We start from the raw sequence: 12,094 nt of genomic DNA on the forward strand, positions 1-12,094 counted from the left end.
TGTTGCATAGTTGTCAAACCCATGCGGATCTTTCAGCGCGACTCAGTATCAAGAAACCGAGCATAGCAACCGAGGATCTGCAACTATATGGAGTCACTGGCGCGGTCAAGGAGCGGACTATAACGCAGACCGGCTAACAACTCGTTAAGAAACCATCTCAAGTAGAGTCAAAATTCCCAGCAACTAGTCTCCTCGCATGAAGATCGAGCAGCGTTATCTTGCCCTTCAGGGTTTCGGATATCACCTAGATAGCCATTCAGCAGGTGTAGATGTGCTTTTCAGCGTAGAGGTGCGTATATTTAAAAAAGCGGAAACATTGACCGTCCATATTGGTGTACATCAGCGCTGACACGGAGATCATATACTATGGATATCAAGTTGAGCCACTTCACCTCTCAAGAAAGCGAGTTTACTCCGTGTTAGCCATCTTATATTGCAACTGCAAGATGAATAATATCAATCAAATGGCCTACCAACTTGAAGACATACAAGAGTTGTCTAGCATACGTACAGGAACATTGATACTAGTAGTTTGCCATTGATTCTTTTAACGTGGAGCAAGGGAGACGAATCGACATAAGAGTTAGGGCAGAAAGCTCGGGCCACCTAGGGTTGGCTAGTGTGTATGTATATTTTACAGACAAAGCGTCATCCCTAATAGACTCATTGGTTTCTAAAACTGCTTCTAAGTTCTAACTGATTGAGGTATGTTATATAGATGTTCAGAGACTACTAGCAGAAGTGGATCATCTGCTCTAATGTTTACAGTTGATATATACGCTTTTCTCTTACGAATAATCCCAACTGTTGTCCCGATAAATCAAGAGACGAATATTCCATGACCAATCATATGAGATCGTTATAAGTCTGCCCCCGGGGCTCTCTCCCCTTTATACCAACAATCAGTTCAACAGGTTTTCGAAGGAAATCCTCTGTGACTTTCACTGGTTCCTGTGGTTCTAGGTAGATCTAATGTCAAATAAACGGGAAAGGTTGGCCCAACAAAAGCTCCACTTCAGGCAAATTCCAATGCAAGCTCTAGAGAATAGTCATACAGGAAACTAGTTCGAAAATATAAAATACAACTTTCGATGTATATGTAATAAGTGGTAAGGTCCTTACAAAGTACTGGCTCATGCAGCCAAGCTTACTAGCGCATATTCATGGCCTTCAGCTGGAACCCCTCCATACACTCGGTACACTTGTAGACATTGCAGAGCTTTCGGCAAGAGGCTTCAATCACAAGGCGGCATACAATCCTTTCCAAACATTTCACAATAATGATACCGTTTAGTGTTCCTACGTTAGCTGGCTCAGAGCTCCAATATGTTGAGCACGCTGTACGGAAAGGCACCCTAAGTGGCGATGGAGAATACACTACCTTATGTCAAAACTGGCTGGAGAAGAAATTGTCGGCCGCTAAAGTATTCCTCACTCCATCTGGAACTGCTGCTCTCGATTTGGCAGCATTGGTTCTGAACATCCAGCCCGGGGACGAAGTCATTGTCCCCAGCTACACCTATGTTTCCACCGCAAACGCATTCCTCCTTCGCGGGGCCTCGTTGGTGTTTGTGGATATTGTGCCCGAGACCATGAATATGGACATACACAAGCTGCAGGATGCGATCACGGACAAGACCCGCGCAATCGTCCCTGTTCACTACGCTGGGGTCGCCTGCGACATGGACGCTCTTTTGCACATAGCCCACGAACGCGGGGTCTATGTCGTGGAAGACGCGGCGCAGGGCTTGTTCTCAACCTACAAAGGCCGTGCGCTGGGCACAATTGGCCACATCGGCTGCTTCAGCTTCCACGAGAGCAAGAATGTAACCGCAGGCGGGCAAGGTGGCGCGATTCTGATTAATGACCCTAGTCTGGTCGAGCGAGCGGAAATTATCAGAGATAAAGGCACCGACCGTCAAATGTTCCTGCGAGGAGAAGTACCCCACTATACCTGGCAACAGGCTGGGGCGAGCTACACCCTCAGCGAGATACAGGCCGCCTACCTTTGGGGCCAGCTTGAAGCGGCTGATCGGATTCAACACCACCGTTTGGAGATATGGGGTTTCTACTACAGGGAATTATCTAAGCTATGCAATGATGCACCCATTGCTCTACCTTGGGTACCATCTGACTGCCAGCACAATGCACACATCTTCTTTATCAAAGTGGCGGATGGAGAGCAGCGGAAGGATTTCATGACCGCGATGAAAGGTGCTGGGATAACAGTTCTAGCTCATTATAGCCCTCTGCACTCGACGGCCCCCGGCACCCAAGGTCGGCACGTTCTTGACCGACAGGACTTCGCAACCCGCGAAAGCGAGAGGCTTGTTCGTCTTCCGATCTTCTACACGATGACCATGGAGCAAGCACGCACGGTGGTTGAGACGATCGAGTGGTATTTCATGAGGCGATTGGCGCATATCTAGAGAAGTGACAAATTGAGTATGCTCTTTGTATTTCCTTTCCTCTAAACAGAACCCCCATGAGCGTAGGATCACAGCCGCACTACAGGGCGGTCACCACGGCCCATCTCTTCAATATGCCACCGAATGGTGTGTCGTAACCCCTGTTCGAGAGATATAATCGGTTTCCACCCAAGTTCTTCCCGCGCCAGAGAGTTGTCCGGCCGCCGAGTCGCAGGATCATCCACCGGCGGTGGAAGGAATTCGATACTGACCTTAGGTTGCTGACCGGTAATGCTTACTACTAGCTCTGCAACCATTTCCGCCAACTGCAGTATGGTATTCTCGTTATCGTTTCCTATGTTCACCGGTCCTTTTGCATAACCGCTATTCATCAACCTATAAAGGCCGTTCGCGCAGTCACTAACATATTGGAATGAACGTGTCGCCGACCCGTCGCCAGTGATCTGGATCGGTTGTCCCGACAGCGCGCTCGCAATGAATGAAGAAACAACCCTTCCGTCTGAGGCAGCCAGTCGTGGTCCGTACGTGTTGAAAATTCGGGCAATGCGAATGTCCGTCCCATGCTGCTCCCGATATCCATACATCAGAGCCTCCCCAACTCGTTTACCTTCATCATAGCAAGACCGGGGCCCAAACGGATTCACGTTCCCCCAGTACGTCTCCGGCTGGGGACAGATCTTGGGATCTCCGTAGACTTCTACACAGCCAGCCGTCTCAATCAGCAGTTGTTATTTGCCCCCTAGGAATACATGATGGTTGTACGTCACGAACCAGATGTGCTTGTGAATAGAATGCGGATCTTGCGTTTTGTTGCGAATTCAAGCAGGCTTTTCGTCCCTCGGTAGCAGGTGTCAAGTGTGCCGATATGGTCTTTCTGGTACTGGATCGGGCTCGCTGGACAGGCGAGGTGATAAATCTGATCCACGATAGGCAATTCGGGTAGTGGAGCGCGCACATCGTGACTGTTCAGAGCGAGTCAGCATAATACACACACGCATTACAGCCCAGGTAGCCGCTTACCGCACGAGAGTGAACTTGGCATTAGAAACCAGATGTTTCAGGTTGTTGGGAAAGCCCGTTTGGAAGTTGTCCAGACCAATTACCTCGTGGCCTTTCTCTAGCAGAAGGTCTACAAGATGTGATCCCAGGAACCCGGCCGCCTACTAGTATCAGTATAGTGTATGATTTTTCAATATTTTCCTGTAAGGCTTACTCCAGCAACCAGAACCTTGAGGTTCTTCTTTTCCGGTCCATTTTGATCAGACATTTTCAGTCAATGTTTGAAAGGTGCTCTGTTACGGTTGACTGCAGAAATGAGCGGTCTACGTAGGGATCTGCGAATTACATATAGACGTGAGGCACGCGAGCTGAAGCCCCGCACAGCTGGCCAGAATCTTAGCGCCGATTTCGATTGCTTCGCTAGGTGAATAAGATTAACTAGCTGATTAAGTTAGTCTAAGCTGGCTCAGAAAGGGCGGTATTATTTAGCACGGATCTTTCAGTAGAACAATCTCAGCTGCAGCAGCCTATACCCTTCGACATTTTCCCCCAACAACCTAAAGCGCAAACCAAGCTGGAAATGGTCTCCGCCGTTGTTTTCGGGTACCACAACGTCGGCGTGAGGTGTCTCTCCGTCCTCCTTGCACAAGACATCGAGGTGAAGCTGGTGGTGACCCATCCGGACGATGAGGACGAGAATATCTGGTTCGACAGCGTATCGAACCTGGCGAGTTTACATGGAATCCCCGTGATTACGCCCGACGACCCGAATACAGAAGAAATGATCACGCGGCTACGGTCGTTGAACCCCGATTTTATTTTCTCCTTCTACTACCGCAAGATTCTTAGCGTGGCGGTCTTGGAGACGGCCCGGCAAGGCTGCTACAACATGCACGGCTCTCTGCTGCCTCGCTATCGTGGCCGCGCCCCCGTCAACTGGGCTCTCGTGCACGGCGAAGCCCAGACGGGCGCCACGCTCCACGAAATGGTGCGAAAGCCCGATGCAGGCGCCATTGTGGGGCAGATGGCCGTGCCCATCCTGCCCAATGATACGGCGTCGGATGTCTTCTCCAAGGTATTGGTCGCGGCGGAGTTGGTGCTCTGCCAAACACTGCCCGAGATCGTGAGTGGCACGGTGGTCGCCAGACAGATGGACCTCAGCTGCGGGTCGTATTTCGGCGGACGCAAGCCACAGGACGGGCTGATCGAATGGGGGACGATGGGCGCTCGACAAATTCACAATCTTGTGCGAGCTGTGACGCATCCGTATCCGGGGGCGTTCATGGATACGGCCAAAGGACGGGTAGTCATTTGGCGCACATTGGTGGTAGAAGATACTAGCCCTAAGTCCTCCGCTCAGCAGCCCAGTCTGCTCCAGAAAGGGGACCAGCTGCTGGCCACTGCTTGCGATGGCGGGGTCCTGCGCGTCATCCGTGCAGAGCTGGAGGGCCGATTGTTGGACCAGGAGACTTTTACAGAGATCTTCGGCGCTTCATACCCACTTCCTTAAACACTACCACCCAATAAGGCCATGCCATGTGGTGTGGTGTAGATAATGAGGGGAAGAGATTCCTATGTGAGGTACCGAACCGATACCGGATCATTGCCTGAATAATCCAGCTCCATAAAACTAAACTTTTCCTTTACAGCCAACTAAACACACCCCGTGAAGTAACTAGTAATTAAATCGAAGTCAGATGTCTATACCAGTCATAATTCTGCCTAGTATGCATTCTGACTAAACAAAAACGTATCCGATATTAGAAATAGTGCACTATCAAGTTATAGTATATAGCCTTCTTCGACTCCGCGTATGTTAATTCGAAGCCTGCTCCAAGGCCACTATATAATGAACAGGGCTCAGAATAATCCAGGGATCATCCTCCACCGCACCATCTGCTGATACTCCTCCCACCGGGACCCGTACTTAGCTGAACACCGCTTCTCATCCCGATGGCACCGATGGACCAGCAGTATAGTCATATAGATGAAATAGATATACGGTAGAACATGGGACCATCCACAGCACACGCACGTGCAGAAAGAGAAAACAATGTCACCAACATAGTTGGGATGGCGCACAATCCCCCAGCAGCCTGCTCCCGGTTAGTTATGCCTTGTTCACTGAGCAGCTTTTATACGCTGCATGGAGAAAGTCAAGTGAACATGTCAGGGTGAGGAAGTATACATACCAGAATACAGCAAAAATGTCTCGTGGACTTTCCCCTTCGCCGTAGTATACTGGGCCCTGATCGCACGAGGCTTGCTACCGGCAATCTGACAATTGCCCTTCGTTTGTCGGAAATGATGTTTCTGGTGGTTGGCAAGACGAAATAGCACATAGCTCAAGATACCTGTTGCAAGGATCGCGCCGAATGTGAATGAAGAGAGCTCAACTGGATGTAAGGCCAAGTATTGGGCTTGCACGGTATAGACCATGGGTAACCAAACGGCAGAGCCCCAGGCGAGGGTGAAGCCGAAGTGGTCATGGGCGATGTCTATGGTTGTAAGGTACCTGAACAGGTCTGTTAGAACTTGGCACAATCGGTACAGAAACTAAGAGGGACTTACCAGTCCTCGTTGATGAAGAAATCGATGACGTATACGGCATGGAGAATGATCACAATTAGTATTGAGTTAGAGATTGTGCCATAGTGGAGGTATTGTTGGGCCATGAAAGATAGGTCGCTGTTTTCATAAGTCCATATGTTCTACACTATGCATCGCAAAGGGGGCATTCCTACATCACGACCCAGGAGTTCATTCCTAGACGGCCAACTTGGAACATCTTCAGATCCCAGTGCCGACCCAGTCGGGGATTCAGTTCAACGCCAACCAGAAAATCGTGAAAGATAGAGCCTGGATTCGTTAGCCAAAATTTCCCGGGAAACCTCATTCTTCAATCATATAGAAGGCTATAAGGCCAACATATCTCTACGGGAAGTTATGTACGAACCACTAAGCCGCCGATCGGTCTTAAAGCTCGGCCACATATGACCCTTTGCCACAGCCAGAGCTGGCAATACTAGTCCATAGACGTTCGCTGCGGCCAACAGTCCTGCCCAATTTTGGGCTAAGCTTGCAACTACCTCAACACCTCCTACACAAGCGGCCAGAACGACTGTACCAACTGTGATACACCACGACAACAGTCCGTTCATCCGGTAGGGCAGGGTATTTCCCCCCGGTGTTGGTGGCCCATAGACGGTCTTCCCTGGAAGAAGGGAGTACAACAGTCCCTGGGAAACTATCCAGCTCGCATACGCCATCATATGGCCATAGGACATGTCAGGAAGATAGCGCCGAAAAAGAGCTATCGGTGATGAGTATACCAGTAGCTCAAACAAGCCCTGTCGTAGAGAGCCGTCGAAATGCTCGAGGCAAATACGAAGAAACTGCACGAAAAGAAAGGTGCCAATTGCGAAAAGCAAACTTAGGAGGCCAGAAAAAGCAGAAACATGACTGCGACGACCCCAAAAACTGTTTCCCGGTTTTTGCTGCTTGCCATCAGCTTTCAAATAAATATGTGGTTTGCCGCTGATTCTTGTAGCGGATGGCGCTCGATTATGGAGCATCTTTTGAAAAGGAATTGGCTTGCACTCGAGCGCGAGCGACGTGAGAAGTTGACGGGAAAATTAGAGTAGATTGACTTCAACGAGAAAACACGTCAAATTGCGCTAGACAGGCAGATAACAGGTGAGAAAGAACTGGGTATATATCTCAAGAAGACAGGTTGTGTGTTGGCAAAATGCAAGAGAGCCGGCCGCATTGACGCCCGATGTGATCTGACCTGTATGGTTCCTCGTACGGAATGTAGATCGGTCACCATGGGTGCTGCAGATAAATCTTACGCGTCGATCTGCCTACTATCGACAGCAGAACCCAATAAAACTTCTTTGCATAAATGCAAGGGACCTGCGTAGACAATATGATCTCCCAATTCACGAGGGATCAATTTACCGATGCGTGTCTTCAGCTAGCCAGGTCTCCTTGTCATCGAGATGTATCACACCACGACACAATATCTGTAGTGCCGATATGAATACAGATGTCCTCAATCCCTAGTTGCCGAAACTGTACTCTATAGTGACTGCTGGCATGAACTATGAACCTCATGCTTTTCCATCTTCAGTAGCCAGGTCATTTCTCCTTCCACCAAGACCTATTATTATGGGGAGTAAATGGCCACTTTCCCAACTTTCCTAATAGAGTAGCACGAACCCTATGGAACTTCAGTCATCTTTCCTAGTATGTGGTAAAGAAGTCCTCTCACTATACATGAACAGTTGAACCTACAAGATGGGGATACGAAGCGGTATGTCCTTTCACGTCCGTGCTAAGAGCAGGTGTCCACAGCACATCATATATGTTCCAATAGTTGAACTCCGGAAAAGATATCCAGATGAACTATAAGAAGGATTCTTAGACAGTGTGGGGCTTATTAGGTGGTCTGGAGCGTCTACTGGAGTTGCTCACAATAGACCAAGATCTCAATAGACAGACAGCTTTGTCACTACTGTTTTGTGATGTCCCCTACTTCCAGGTAGCACCTTCCACGCGTCATGGCTCCCGTTATCCAGCGATTCCCTGAGACGATTGTCTTTCACTTCGCTTTACTGGCAACGATGTGCCGCCGGAAGTTGTTCACCGCTCAATCTCCGCAAATGACTTCGGTTATATTAAATCTTGGCCTATGGCAGATTCTCTAAGCAGCTGGAGGCTAGCATGCCGAACATCGCGGCGACAGACACAGACATCCCAAGACTATTCGACCAACCCGACAACAAGACATGTATGTACATACATAATTGGAGACATGCATACATACATTTCAAAAGGCTGTGCACCTCGTAGCTATTTTGTGCTACAGAGGGTTCTCGCTTCTGCGTCATCAAGTAGAACCTTGGCAGGAACATTCACCCATGATTCCCCATCCACCCCGGACGCCATGCCTCTTCCCATCGACGATATGTTCCCCGTTATACGACATTGGGGAATACCCACACACTCATACTCTCCTGAAGAGTGCGTCCAGCCGATAGCGATTCCGGTATGCTTTGTTGTCCGACAAGGAGGACGCCGTAGCCATAGGATGTTGCACAAATTGTATCCGTTTCCAGCTAAGCGGGACGTAGATGTTACCCATTGCGAGTTGGGCTCATTTCTCAACTCCCTCCGCTTCTAATACATCGACATCCAACTCCTCCATTACCCCCAGTACGACCCCAAGGCTCTCCATGAACCCATTGACAGCCACCCGCAGCATCCGGTTGGTGGTTGCACGGTATGTAGTCTCGAGTACAGTCTTTGCCCCTTCGGTATCCGCTTGAATGCCCTTCGGAGTGGTTACCACCATGTCGCGTCGGACGAAGGGGGAGAGTTCGGTGTCGACTTCAATCGCACGAAGAGCGGAAGTTGCAAGGCGATTTGAGGGGAGGGGGAGGGAGACTGTCCTGGTGTGCGTGGTATATTAGACCTTGATGTCTTGATTGGAGGGGTATTGTGAGTGAACTTACAAAGTGTAGGGGAATACTTCAGCGGAGGCCATGATGCCGGATAGTTTTCTAGTTGGATTCGATGTCCGTGCTGAAAAGGTAAAAAATCCAACGAAGCAAAATGCAGGGTTAAAACAGTAGACCACCGGTAGCGGGCATCGAAGCAAAAGAAGTCGATGTCAATTGAATTGAAGCAAAAGTGGGGTGCCCTTGGATGAGTCAGCACCGTCAATCTCGACTCGAAAAGTATTCAAATGAATCAAATCCAGTTCCACATACTCCTAGACAGATTAGTTCTTTGTTATAATGATACGAGACTAAAGAGTGCTACTTGAGCCTACAAGTCTTGTCTTCCGATTTACATTCCGCGCTGGCAATAGCCCATGGCTTGGATGCTTAAACAAATTTGGCTGGCGATAACACGAAGTATATATTTTCGTGTCGAGACTCAGGATTTCGAAATTTCAGGTTTCGCTCAGCTATATCGAAGCTGTCATAATAATTATATAGGCTAAATAAAGCCTTGTCTAGAAGAGACCTCATCAAGAGACTCACTAAATGGACATCGATGTCAATATGCTCTACCCAGTGCTGAATACCGACCGAGCTGGAGAGTCTTAACTGTTGTCTCCATGGGGATATTAGACCACTGTCCAAGACTCGCAGAACACAATATCTTAATAAGCTGAGAATATACTATAATTTAAGCAGCTCAATTACTTCTCTTATTTAATCTATGCAAGTAAATCACTATCCAAGGGATTTAATTTATTCAAGCGGCTTGAGATCAAGTCCAGGGATCCTAGCGGTCCAATGTGGAATACAGAATAGCTGTATCGGTTATAGAACAATAGAATAAGTTGCAGAGCTCCGCTCTACAAACAGATGAAATTAAGAATTATGGACTAAAACCTTCACTAGACTGTATATACAAAGATCTCCTCTCAGTCCTTGATGTCCATGTCGCCGTTCAGCCAGGTTTCAGCATCGCTGTCCTCTCACATTGCCGTTTTCCGTGGATTCCCGACAAGAAGTTTACGTCAAGCGTCTCGCAGATAGGTTCCATGACAGTCGTGAGAGAAAAGATTTCTAGGTCAGTCTCTTTACAGAAGACCAAGAATGTTGCTGACCAGAGGGAGGTTGTCTAGAATGTGATTAGTAGAGCTTCAAGAAAAGTATAAAATTGCTAGACTTACTGGCCTGGACGAGGTCGAGGATGTGCTCGACACCAGCAGCGTCGAGGGTTTCTAGAATTACTCAGCTAACGGTCTTTCGCAATCTGAACAAGGGCAGTAACTTACCCTCCTTAACCTGGCTGACCAGGCTCGTCGCAACACCAGTGAGCTGTCCAACCTGGCGCTTAGCACCAAGGACTATTATCCATATTAGCCATTGTGATTTCTCGGATTGAAAGCAGTACGTACCACCGGTAGTGCCGGGAAGGGCGTTGCCAACAGCACCGTCAACGGTGCCGACAGCTGAGTTGACGGTGCCAACCACAGGCTGGACGGCACCGTTAACGGTGGAAGTCAAAGGCGAAACAACATTGTTAACGGTGTCGACCTCATTGCCAACAACGCTGCGCTGGCAGACGGTGCTAGTGAGCTGGTTCAGCTCGCCCTTGATCTGCTTGAGAGCTGGTGCCAATAGAGTTAGCTTCTATGCGAGGCAAAACATGACCAAAAGTTCCAAAACACACCATCCTGAACCTGAACGAGGTCAGAAACGCCCGCACCGCCGAGGGCACCACCAAGGAGACCGTCGATGTTTCCAAGAACACCGTTAAGCTGGTTCAAGGTGGGCTGGAGAGAAGCGGTAGGAATAGCAGCGGCGGAGGCAGCGCTGACAGCAGCAAGAGAGGCAATAAGTCCGGTGAACTTCATCTTGGCGGGTTAAAAATTGGTGTATGGATGAGAAAGAATGAATGACTTGTGTTTTTGAAAGAGTGGACGCTGAAGAGCGGGCTTGGGAAAAGAATGACTGAGTTGAGAGAGCTTGTCTGATGGGGAAAGAGAATGCTTTGGAAGAGGATGCCCAAGCCTGATTATATACTGCCTCTTCACCCCAAGAATCAGGGGCTTGTTGCACAGGCACCGCAGGTGGTGACTATCATAATCCATTAGTCTGTTCCATGTAGTTGAATCAAATGATGATCGACGTGGACAGCCTTGCTTTCAACCTTTTTACTGCACTTCCATGTGTAAGCAAACTGGGTCCTTATGGGCAACAACGCCAATGACTACCTATACGAACGTAGAATTGAGGGCCAGGCTTAACGTAGGTAAGCTTCAATGGCGGGGGAGGCGTCCAATTGGTGCACAAGCCGTCCATGTCTCCGTTGCGTAAAATACTAGGCTCCTTAGCCAAGCACTAAGGATAGGGTCCGAGGCACAAGATTGAGGCCATGATGGGTTGACTGCCAAGTGTCAAATATTTTGCTCGACGATAAAAGCTTCAATAGTTCGACATTCTTGTACCACGGTACTCGGTAGTAATTCAGGGTCTGTAAGCTGTTATTTACTGGAGCGGATTGCTAGCCAAGCCCAATCCCAATAGACAGTAAGCCATCTTCAACCACAGGGTTTCAGCCCTGATCAATCTACAGAGACATGACCGTTGCGCATGAGCACCCGTCAGTAGCCGGCACTTGGTAGAAAAAGAGCACATACCCCGGATCCAATTAAACGTCACTTAAGCGTAATAACTCAAACCTTAACCATCGATAGTCGCGCCTTAGCTGGAAGATCGTCGTTGCTTTGCTGTCGCCACTGCCCAAGAGTTGGCGTCCTGCCAGGCCACGAACATACCATCCCTTCGTCAGTGGCTTGTCGGAGAATTCGGGGCCATTGTTAAATTTCATGAATACTCCTGCTTGGATTGATATTGGTTTTGATGTCGCGCAGTGAGCCACACTCAGTTATACTCTGTACTCTGTTCACCGAATGGTTCGACTAGTACGTAGGGTACGGGACAACGTTGCTTCTAGCGTACAGCAAATTGGCAAACCCCCCGCCCCTGCCGATCAGATCCACTTGCTCCTCTGTAGTTTTCATGGAACGGCAAATTCTAAGTATCGTGCGCAGTGGTTACCAAATTGCGCCCTTTTTACCCTCCGCTGATCATCACTCGTGAAACTCGAATTTCGGTCATTGCCCGCAGATTACTTTCCCT

At 48.9% G+C, this 12,094-nt stretch overlaps 6 protein-coding genes across 6 annotated transcripts; 2 read left to right on the forward strand and 4 right to left on the reverse strand.

Annotated features, from left to right (window-relative positions):
- Window positions 1-1,233: 1,233 nt before the first annotated feature.
- BDV37DRAFT_114259 (dTDP-4-amino-4,6-dideoxygalactose transaminase) lies at window positions 1,234-2,595 on the forward strand. Its single transcript, XM_032078435.1, has one exon. It carries the CDS (start codon window positions 1,281-1,283, stop codon window positions 2,427-2,429), a length of 1,149 nt encoding a protein of 382 aa, XP_031941830.1. The 5' UTR covers window positions 1,234-1,280; the 3' UTR covers window positions 2,430-2,595.
- BDV37DRAFT_293948 (UDP-glucuronic acid decarboxylase family protein) lies at window positions 2,498-3,696 on the reverse strand (the record flags this gene model as incomplete). The annotated part of the gene is made up of 4 exons (XM_032089534.1): window positions 2,498-3,126; window positions 3,201-3,391; window positions 3,450-3,589; window positions 3,643-3,696. The coding sequence occupies 4 exons, from the start codon at window positions 3,694-3,696 to the stop codon at window positions 2,498-2,500; spliced, it is 1,014 nt and encodes a 337-aa protein (XP_031941831.1).
- A 312-nt stretch (window positions 3,697-4,008) lies between these two features.
- Window positions 4,009-4,938, forward strand: BDV37DRAFT_282806 (formyl transferase; the record flags this gene model as incomplete). Its single annotated transcript, XM_032087131.1, has 1 exon — window positions 4,009-4,938. One exon carries the CDS (start codon window positions 4,009-4,011, stop codon window positions 4,936-4,938), a length of 930 nt encoding a protein of 309 aa, XP_031941832.1.
- Window positions 4,939-5,060: 122 nt separating this feature from the next.
- On the reverse strand, window positions 5,061-7,079 carry BDV37DRAFT_293951 (ergosterol biosynthesis ERG4/ERG24 family-domain-containing protein). The gene is made up of 5 exons (XM_032089535.1): window positions 6,385-7,079; window positions 6,173-6,287; window positions 6,000-6,116; window positions 5,621-5,943; window positions 5,061-5,524 (listed from the first exon to the last, which is right to left on the reverse strand). Exons 1-5 carry the CDS (start codon window positions 7,001-7,003, stop codon window positions 5,289-5,291), a joined length of 1,410 nt encoding a protein of 469 aa, XP_031941833.1. The 5' UTR covers window positions 7,004-7,079; the 3' UTR covers window positions 5,061-5,288.
- An 895-nt stretch (window positions 7,080-7,974) lies between these two features.
- Window positions 7,975-9,071, reverse strand: BDV37DRAFT_247551 (CTAG/PCC1 family protein). The gene is made up of 2 exons (XM_032081883.1): window positions 8,945-9,071; window positions 7,975-8,881 (listed from the first exon to the last, which is right to left on the reverse strand). Exons 1-2 carry the CDS (start codon window positions 8,974-8,976, stop codon window positions 8,587-8,589), a joined length of 327 nt encoding a protein of 108 aa, XP_031941834.1. The 5' UTR covers window positions 8,977-9,071; the 3' UTR covers window positions 7,975-8,586.
- A 955-nt stretch (window positions 9,072-10,026) lies between these two features.
- Window positions 10,027-10,806, reverse strand: BDV37DRAFT_282809 (uncharacterized protein; the record flags this gene model as incomplete). Its single annotated transcript, XM_032087132.1, has 5 exons — window positions 10,027-10,067; window positions 10,120-10,170; window positions 10,225-10,296; window positions 10,348-10,560; window positions 10,623-10,806. The coding sequence occupies 5 exons, from the start codon at window positions 10,804-10,806 to the stop codon at window positions 10,027-10,029; spliced, it is 561 nt and encodes a 186-aa protein (XP_031941835.1).
- Window positions 10,807-12,094: the final 1,288 nt, after the last annotated feature.

The sequence above is a fragment of the Aspergillus pseudonomiae genome (assembly GCF_009193645.1).
Source record: "Aspergillus pseudonomiae strain CBS 119388 unplaced genomic scaffold BDV37scaffold_30, whole genome shotgun sequence".
NCBI lineage: Eukaryota > Fungi > Ascomycota > Eurotiomycetes > Eurotiales > Aspergillaceae > Aspergillus > Aspergillus pseudonomiae.